General features: G+C 40.6%; 1 protein-coding gene across 1 annotated transcript in view; it reads right to left on the reverse strand.

Moving 5' to 3' along the window:
• Positions 1–10,276, reverse strand: part of Ros1 (ROS proto-oncogene 1, receptor tyrosine kinase) — a 124,628-nt gene that overhangs the window by 7,317 nt on the left and 107,035 nt on the right. The window contains exons 40-43 of the mRNA XM_050138197.1: positions 7,849–7,946; positions 7,073–7,273; positions 5,972–6,106; positions 478–641 (exon numbers count right to left, since the gene is read on the reverse strand). Of these exons, the coding sequence (XP_049994154.1) occupies positions 478–641; positions 5,972–6,106; positions 7,073–7,273; positions 7,849–7,946 (598 nt within the window). The remainder of the gene's footprint in view (positions 1–477; positions 642–5,971; positions 6,107–7,072; positions 7,274–7,848; positions 7,947–10,276) is intronic.

Here is a 10,276-nt window from a genome sequence, read left to right on the forward strand (position 1 = left end):
GGGGGGGGGGGGGGGGGGGGGGGGAGAGGAAGTAGAGCCAGAGAGGAATATGGAGACAAACGGACTAAACAAATACACGAAATAACGGAGAAGCCCTGCAGAGGCCAATGATGATACTGTACCATAAACAGAAAGTCTCTAATTATCTAAAGTAAACTCTGCACTTGGAATACAACTGATGAAAGGTAGGGAGGCCATGAACGGACTGGAGGGAGACAGCCTAGCATGCAGGGAGGCCATGAACAGGCTGAAGGGAGACAGCCTATCACGCACACTTTTTTGGCTACCTTAGATATGCATGATCTTTTTAAAATTTTAATATACAATACAAGGCATTTCAAAGAGGCTCGCAACAAACAGGGTAATGATAGTGCCAGCATATTATTATTCTTATCTACCCTACGGTGCTTTCTGTGTGCATTCCATCGTGATCTCGTTCACTTACACTGGGGAAAAATTCTGAAGAATCAAGCTTACCTTCAAAGCCTTTATTGATGACTCCACTGGCATGTGCTTCTTCTCCACACCGAGAAGTATTACTTAAGGAAAAATTTCTGAATAACTGAAGCTGGTCTTGAATGTTATGGAAAGTCGGTCTTTGGTCAGGTTCTTGAGCCCAGCACTGGGACATTAAATTCCACCTGGACATGGGAAAGGACGTGATGCCAGGATGTCGTTACTAATATTCCAGGGAAGAACACGTTAGAGAGCCTGAGTTCTTTCCATTTCTCCATGTTTAATGCAAATGAACAGAGTGAAGAATTGTTTGTAAGAGTGGCTACAAAACCCAGGACATTTCTTTTGAAAAGTTGACATTATCTCAGTAGTGATAACTCAAGCTGAGAGATGAGTAAATGGATGATTGGAAATGTCTACTTAGCACATCAAGCAACTAACACCTTTAAAAACGATTAAAGAAACAAGATCACTTTTTTTTAAAACTTCACAGATAGACATAACAGGGACATCCAATGGCAGAATGAGAGGTGGAAACCATATTTGAGTCCGGGGCTGTTCCTTATACAATGCCAGGATTAAATCAGACCCTCTCAGTTCCCCAGACATTTGTAATAGGTAGGCTGAATTGCCTTTTTCTGAATGACTGCCGAAGAAAAGTCTGTAGCACTTGTAACAGCATACATCCATTGACTCATCATAGATCTTTTTTTAGACACTTGTTTTACACCAGCAGAACATTAGGGGCTAGGGTTGCAGAGGTGTGGCTCCTGTCTTCATAGACGACATGGATAGCCAACGAAAAAGAGTGACATTTTATCACGCTGCAACTCAAATGAACAGGAAGGAAAAGGGTAACTCTCCAAACACTGTCTATACTTAGATCTTTTTTCAGAGTTCCCACCTAAAAGAAGACAATTACTTCATTTAAGACAGTGTGGTATATGATCTGCTTCAATCCACCATTTTAAACCATCTTTTTAAGTAATGGTCACATTTCTCTATAATAATACAGTTTGTCCTAGGTCTGGGCTATTCCCACTGCAAACAGTATCTGGAAAGAAAGAGGCGCATTGCTGTGCAGTGGCACCATGAGGGATTCCCCCTAATCTTCAGGGTTGATCTAGAATTCAATCCAGAGTGACAGGCCTCATCCACCCTGTTTACAACCGCAACAAATAAGGAACCAAAGGACTCTAGCTAGCTCTATTACTTCCATTATTGGTTTTCTAACTGGCAAACTTTATGGGTTTTTTGAGAATTTCATTTATGAGTATCATGTATCCACTATTTCCATCCTTTCCCCAGCTCCTTCCATGCTGCCCACTCCCTCTCAACAATTTTATAACCTTTTCTTTTTAAATTATTTTTGAGACAGCACTTGGGAGGCAGAGGCAAGCAGATCTCTGTGAGGTCTAGGACAGCCAAGACTACGTAGAGACCCTGTCTTAAAAATTATTATTATGGTTACACATGTGCATGCATGCACATGTACACACACACACACATACACACGCAGCTACTGAGTTCATTCAGCATTGCTCATGTGTCCATGTGTTTAGAGCTGATCACTTGAGACTGGAGAACTCATCTCTGAAAAGAACAATTACTCTCCCTCTCTCAGCAGTCATTGGTTGTCTGAGCTCTTTATCTAGTGATAGGACCTTAGAAATTTCCCCAGTCCGTGTTCACAAATCATCTGGTGTTGCATTAGGCAGGCCCTGTTTAGACAACCGTCTTGTTAAAAGACCATGGGCACAGCTTCCCGGCCATGTCTAGAAGACACTATCTATAATTAACTACCTGCTTTTTTTCTTTGCAGACCTATGAAGCAGATTAGGAATGAACAAAGGAAGGGATTAGGAGAAGAAGACACTCATCACTGGAGCAGGGTGTGTACCAAAGTCAGGGAATGCACTAGAAGGGGAAAACGCATGTGCAAAGTCCTGCTTGTCACAGTACGCAGAAACAGCGGCCGCCGAAGCAGAGAGGGGCTACATGAAACTGCGACAGCTAAAAGACGAGAGCCCCGCATAGCAATAAACTGGCAATGGGATGCAATGAAGAGGCTTTTAAGAATTTAATACTCCTAAGAAAGCTTTACTTAGGTCTTTCAAGTAAATTAACAATTACGGCTGTGGCTCAGGGGGTGGCTTCTTACCAATGCTCATGTCAGTGTTTAGGACTGTACATTACACACCTCGAATACCCGGGCCTAGATGCATCTTCTGCTTCACGGGTTCATTTAAATTTGTGGGGATGCTTGTTTTAATTCTAGAAAAGTATTCACTATACTTGGAGTAATTCATTTGGCTAAGAACTGGGCTTCAAATCCCTTCACTCACTATGTGGCCCTTTGATCTTCTTTACGTCTTTGGCTTTGTTTTGGTCCCTCCCTGCCCCCCCCCTTTTTTTTTCTAAAAAAGCATGAGACTCATTAGCTGTGTTCGGTATTACTCTTCATGCATATTAAAGTCCTTGGATTCACGAAGCCATTGAAGTTCCACAGAGGAAAATGTCACAGCATCTTTTACTTTTAAGCAGCCAAGTGTCTGTATTTAAATAATACACCTAAAACACAGACTTCAAGAATCCCTCCTTTCATTGTGTCCAATCCCAGAGAGACTTAGAATTGAGCTGAACATTTTTAAGGGCAAAACGATATGTTAAGATTCCTCAGCCTGCCATTGGTGTCCCCTACATTTGAGGGTCTCTCAAGTAAGGCTGTCACTGTGATGTGTCCATCACGGGGAGGGGGTGAGCAGGGAGAACGGGGAACGCAAGGGGGGGCGGTGCAGGCGGCAGAAAGCTCTTACAGGCAGCAGCTTTCCCTTTGATCCTGTTTTTTTTTTTTCCACAGGTGTGGTGGTCGGTCACAGTAAAAGCTAGAGAGAACACTGTTAGACTTTGCTTTCCATTCTCCCCCCCCCCAGCCCATCCCTCACACCCCCGCCCCCCACCCCGCCCCCACCTTACACCTGAGCCTTCGAACAGATTCCAGGAATGCTCTGAACGCCACATTCCAGCCATAGCTGAGGAAAGCAGGGCATCCCGAGCTCCCCTGACCCAGAGAGCAGGCAGTATTTAGGTGGTGGGCGGAGGTGCAACGTGGCTCAGCTCAGACTCTCAGCCTCTAAGCTGGGCCTGTGATCTCAGAGACGCGCTTCAAATAAAACTTAGTTGCCGTGGACTCCAAGGAGAGTAGTTAATCTTTATCGTGACAACTTAAGGCCATGGCCAGATTGAATGGCATGAGAGCTCCACTTCCCGGTCCACCTCCTTTCCATGGGGGATGTTAACTCTAGCCAGGGCTCTGCAGAGTCCTGCAGCTACAAGTGTTGCTTGCCTTTTTATGATGCTCAAACGAACTTCAAAACCATCAGTGGACAGTCTCGGTTTCAAAGAAGGATATTTTTATAAAAAGTAGGTACTCGATGATATTGCAGGGGGGAATTACTTTTTATGCTGTTATTTTGTTTTGTTTGTTTCTTTTGCTAATATGTTATGGTTGCTGACTTTGTATTTTTGCGAGGGTTTGTGTGTGTCTTTGCATCTGTGCTTTCCTCTGGAACTCTGTTTTTCTGTTCATTTGCTTCATACTATTTGGTTTTGTTTATTTTTGTCTTATTTTATTACTACAGTTTTTAGATGCCCATTTGTTTCTTCTGAGAGAAACCAAGAAAGGATGTGGACCTGGGTGGGCGAGGAGGTGGGGATGATCTGGGAAGAGTTAGGAGAGGGAGAACCTTAACCAGAGTATATCACATAGAAAAAAAAAAACCCTATTTTCAGTTACAAAAAGGAAAACAATAAGGTCAATAATGTATTCAACTGAGAAGTTAATTTAAGATAAAAGTAACGAAATGTTATCCTTTCTCCACTCCTCATAAGAACATTCTAGTGCTTCCTTCCTTTTTGAGTTTCTAGTACCTTTGAGGAGAGCAAAACCTGAGACACTTATGCTTTCTGTTTCATGGCACATCTATGTATACTCCTCTGCATCGTCCCAAAGCAAAACACGTGAACAGAGTAAGACTGTACAATTCAACCATCTATCCCTTAAAGCCCATCCAAAACTACTGCATGATTCTGATGACACGTGGTGCCTACCCCTGGTGGAAAAGAATAACATAAAATTTCTGCCCTGGCGGAAATAAATACCATAAAAGACAAAAAAAATATAAGAGCACAAAGAAATGTTTGTGTTATTACGATTCTAGAAGGAACTTATGAGTGCTTGAGAGGTCAGTTTTTCAGCTGAGGAGTTAACATTTATTTCACATTTAGGCATCTTAGTTCCTCCCTCAAGCACTAAATAAAAGGTTTCGTATAAATTCTTTAAGTTAAAGAACTTCCCTGTCTCCCCACAAAAGACTCATGAATCGGTTTGAAGGTGCCGCTATCAAATGTGACCACGTATGTATTCACCTAAAAGGTTTAAAGGCTGAATCAGAAACGTGTGGTAATTTATATCTTCTAGCCAGAAGATTGAAATAATGCAGAAACATTCACCAGCGCAACATCCAACCAAGGTGCCCAACTCTTAATCATTCTTTGGCTCAAGACTAAATAGTCCTGGAAATAACACGGCACTGTCAAGGCAGCGCAACTGTGGTGTGCATTCGCATACTGCTAATTCCTTCTGCATTTGTCTGGACCACACAGTTTAGCACTTTATTACATGCTGGCTGGCCATCTTACTGCCGCCTCTAACGTCTCATTCGGAGTACATTCCAAGATGCGCAAGAGCTGTGGCCCTGATGTAGAGACATCTGTACACATGATGTTTGGCTTGGCAGCGTATGCAATGTTTATACTTGCTGGTTATTTGGTCTTTTATGTAAAACACCTCTTGGCCAAAGTTCCAAGATGATATTTCTGTTGACAATGTCCATGGGAAGTGAATTTGTATTCACCATAACTGAATGTTTTTTCTTCTTTAATTGAGCTCAAATCACTCACAGTTGGAGGTAACTATTAAAACTCAATAGTAGGCAGAATCAATTGAACCAAGTCACTCAGTAATTTTGTATTAAGTGTATAAAAAAATAAATTAGTAAATCAGTATAATTTTAGTAATACTAAATCTCATTGGTCAGTATATGCTATATCAAAAAGACAATCCAACTTTTAACTAATCTTTTCCTGTTTAATAGACTATTTTAAGGCACAGATTAAGATAGTATCCAAATAAACATTGTCAAAGTAAAATGAAGCACACACACAGAGAGAAAGAGAGAGAGAAATCTTATATTTATGTATTTGTATTTACTATGACTACAAAAATATTATACTCGCAAAATTTTCTATTGAACCAAAATACGACATGCAGACATAAGAACAAAGCCATGCTGTATTAAGTAAACTAAATCCCAGCCTTAGTTTATATTTTATGTGGGGTGTACAAATATATAAATCCCAGGTTTTCTTTTAACAGGCCATGCCCGTGAGCCCTAAGACTGCATGTGCACGTGTTTCTGTTTTGGGGGTGCTTATGCTAACATAATTAACTTACAGATCATCAGGACAATTTCTTGGTGGCTCCAGTCTCCCTCCTTCTTGCACGTAGTTTAAAACATCAAGGTTGGAATGCGCTGGATAAGGTTGATGACCAAGAGTTAAAATCTCCCAAACCAGAATTCCAAAAGACCTAGGATGTTAAAGGGTTCTCTTTAATTATATTTATTACAAACATCAGGTTTACAGTAGCTTCTCCAGCATCCCGATTCCTGGGGCTACAGGGCCTACTTTGTGATTGGCATTACTGGCCTTATAAAAAGCAAATAAGAGACTTAAAAGGAGGTTGGTATTAAGAAAAAGTAGAACAAGACACTGCAGATGAGCCACATTTCAAAGATGGTAGACAGGCTTAGTGTGGGGCACACACAGGAAGACCCAGGCATACACGCCGGCACATGCATGAGCACGCATGTACACAGAGACAGAAGCACACCAGAGCACATACAGACACATGTGCAGGTGAGCAAGAAAGCTTCTCACCATTTCCTCCCCTGCCCTGAATCTGAAGAGGATAAAATGATGACATAGAGAAAAAAGTCATGAATAAAAATGGATTGCTGAGGGCAAAGTTTCTTCTCCTATATGATTTTTTTTCTCACTGAAAAAAATATGTAAACTTTTAGGACCTCTAATCAAAAGTTAGGAACAGAGAGCAAAACTCAAATATTAAGAGACCCAATGTCTACATTTTTCTTAATCCATGACTTCAAGTCTATCTATAAACTACAGATGAAGCATTCCCTGTAGACAGTACCAGGGCACTTTCCTGAACATGACTGTTAAGAATAATTTCTGCTAGTCACAAACAGACACACCTTTGGCATATAGCAAAATGCTTTGAATAAATGCATCTATTTCATGTAAAATTTTTAGATAAATGATAAAAAGTTATTGAGAGAGAGATATAAGGAACTTGAGAGAAATAATAGTTCTCCTTGACTAGCAGCCTCAGGGGAATCACTAATCTCCCTGCACACACATCATACACACCAAGGTGGGAGAGAGAATAAACAAAATAATTTATAAAAGAACAGAATCATACATTCTGATATTTGACACTTTTGCCCCCATTTTTCTGTGGTTCTGTGTAGCTCACCATACATCAGACTGAGAAGTGAAAATTCCATCCATCAAGTTTTCTGGAGCCATCCACCGAACAGGAAGCAGGCCTTCCCCTCTCTTTCTGTAATAATCATTTTTATAGATTTCCCTTGCCAGTCCAAAGTCACCAATCTTGACTACCCGAGGGCTGGTGTAGTCTTTCACAGATACAAGGCAATTCCGAGCTGCCAGATCCCTATGGTAGAAGTTACATTTGGTAATGATAAACAGCATTCTGGAGGTCACACAAGTAATGCCAGGAGGTCTGGAAAGAAGGGAGACGTCTGATGACTAAAGCTGATTGACAAGTGGACAGGATCGAGAATCACTTAGAGACAGATCTCTGAGCGTTGTCTGTAAGGAAATTTCCATATTTGGTTGCTGAAGTGCGAGAAACTTACCCTAATTGTGGATAGGTTCTCACATTAAATGAAAAGGAGAAACCCAGCTCAACACCAGTATTCACCTCCCTCTGCTTTCTGAGCACAGACACAACATGATTGGCTGCCTCACATTCCCGCTGCCATGGCAACCCCACCATGGTGCCCTGTTTCCTCAAACTATAAGCAAAATAAACCCCTCCTGCCTTCTTTAAGTATCATTTGTTGAGCATTTTGTAAGCAATGAGAAAAGTAACTAATACAGAGACTTTTTACAGCAATGCTGGTCCTTTGAAGGAATGAAACTGTTTAACTCTCTAGAGTGAGCTATCCAAAAGTCACGATTGTCATGGGACCATCCAATAGCCTTGTATCTACAATATCATAGTACCTGTGAATGAAGTGCATTTGCTCCAAGTAGACACAGCCTTTAGAAATATCTACACACACCTCTACAAGGTCAGCCAAGGTGAGTAGAGGGCCATGAAACTGGAAGAGATGAAGGAAACATTATCAGTACTTTCCCACTTGGCAGAAAATACATACACACATGCATGAATATATATGAATATATATGTCCATATGAATGTATACTCTTGTATAAGACATTCTAAGGGAATTTTTTTATGGTTGTAAGAACCCAAGAGGAAAACAGCTATATAACATGGTAGCAAACTGTATTTATAAATTTGAAATCTAGCTCTCTATCAATTATGTGAAGTTGCTCATTAATTAAGCAATTTTCTTGCATGTGAAATGGGCATAGTATGACAGACTGTTCAAGATTCAAAATAAGACAGATATACAATATTGTCAACATACAATAAGCACTTAATGAATAAATGGTACCTGATCACACAGTGGTAGCAATAGTCTATTAAAAATAATCTATGCTAGCTAGATTAATGATTGGTTCAATGGGCCTGTTCCATACAGGACCTCCCACCCTGTAAATTATTAGCAAAACTATCTTTCCAGATTACCTTTTTCATCTAAAAAGAGCCAGCAGAAATATAGATGAGCTTATACTTTTTGAAAGAAATTCTAGTGAGGGGAAAAAAGCCAGTCAAAATTTTTATTAGTAGCATATGGAGAAGATTCAAAGTTCCTGCCTGGAGGCAGCAGTCATACACTGAGCCTTTCCATATCCCTGCAATTACCTTGGTCCAAGCCTTTATCATCCCTAATCTGACATATTCAAAGACTCCCCCGTGTGTCCAGCCTCTTGTCTTTTCATTAGCTCCTTTGTTGTGCCTAACTTCCTGTAGAACCCATTATCAGATGCTGGGCACAGCCTCATGGCAGCCCCAGGCTGCACCAGGCTCTCTATCTGCCCATTCATTTCCCCTTTGCTTCTCCTCTCAGAAGCTGCACTTCAGTTTCTCTGAACTATTTGTCCTTCCTTAGATCTGCTCTATGTTTTCTAACCCTCGGCTAATTTTCCCCTGCCGTTACCTCACTAGAGTAGACCCTTATTCTCGATATCGTCCACACCCTTCACATGCATCTCAAAGGACTCCCGAACTCAACCTTACAATTTATCAGTTACTCATGCAGAGGTGCTGCCACGTGCTGTCCTGCTGCTTTGCTCGGGACATAAAAGTGGAGGTCGTCTTCATATTCTGGGACAGAATACCACCAAGGTGCCGTGTAAGACTACCTATCTCTGATTCACCAGGCTCTGGCCTGCTGTTCTAAAGTAATCTTTATCAGGATTATAAGAACTCATGAGAAAAATATACAAATACAAATAGTGATATACCACTATATCTGTAGATTTGCAATATAGTTCTGCTGTTAATTCTTTGACTTATTATTAAGTTAAGTAGGCAATTTTCTTATATATAAAATGAACATTGTATGACTGACCTTTCAAGATCAAAAATAAGGTGTGTAACATTGCTTATATATAACAAGCACTTAATCATATCCCTTCCAAACTTGGCTCAGGTCCACCAGATACCTATGTCATGGCCTATGTCTGAATCCTGCAGGCATCCTGACTGGCTAGGTAGCTGCTGTGTGAACAGAACTCTGTTTCACTATAGGCAAACCCCACTTTACTTGTAAGCACTTTATGATTTTCTTAAACCTCATACTTGTGATTATTACCCTGTTCTCTTCTGATAAGATATCATTGATACGCCTGCCCACCTGCCTGCCTGAATCCCCAACCATGCCTTTTATCCATTGTAAAAGTTGGGACACCCTACCACCCCATATTTGGCCTCCTTAACTTTAGATGTTCCCATTACCTGCCACTTGTTTTGTCATGATAAACTCTTGTCATATTAAAACTTTACCAAGGTCTATCCCTGCAAGTGTTAATCACTCAATGAAAAAGTAGTTGTTCATCCTTAGCTATCAGGGAAATTTAAATCAAAAGGACTCTGAGATACCATTTTATACCTGTCAGAATGGATAAGCTCAAAAACACTAATGACAGTCTATGTTGGAGAAGATATAGAGTAAGGAGAACACCCCTCTGCTGCTGGTGGGAGCACAAACTTGTACAGCCACTTTGGAAATCAGTATGGCAGTTTCTCAGAAAACTGGGACTCAATCAATCTACCTCAAGACTCACCTATACCAATCTTGAGCATACATCCAAAGGATGCTCAATCATATCACAAGGGAATTTGATCAACTATGTTCATACCAGCATTATTAATAATAGCCAGAAACTGAAAACAACCTAGATGTCCCTCAACCAAAGAATCAATAAAGAAAATGTGGTACATTTACACAATGGAATATTACTAAGCTGTAAAAAAAAAAAAAAAAAAAAAAAAAAAAAAAAAAAAAAGAAAAATGCAAGA

This window comes from Alexandromys fortis, unplaced genomic scaffold (assembly GCF_014885135.2).
Source record: "Alexandromys fortis isolate MF-2015 unplaced genomic scaffold, M_Fortis_MF-2015_v1.1 scaffold_14, whole genome shotgun sequence".
NCBI lineage: Eukaryota > Metazoa > Chordata > Mammalia > Rodentia > Cricetidae > Alexandromys > Alexandromys fortis.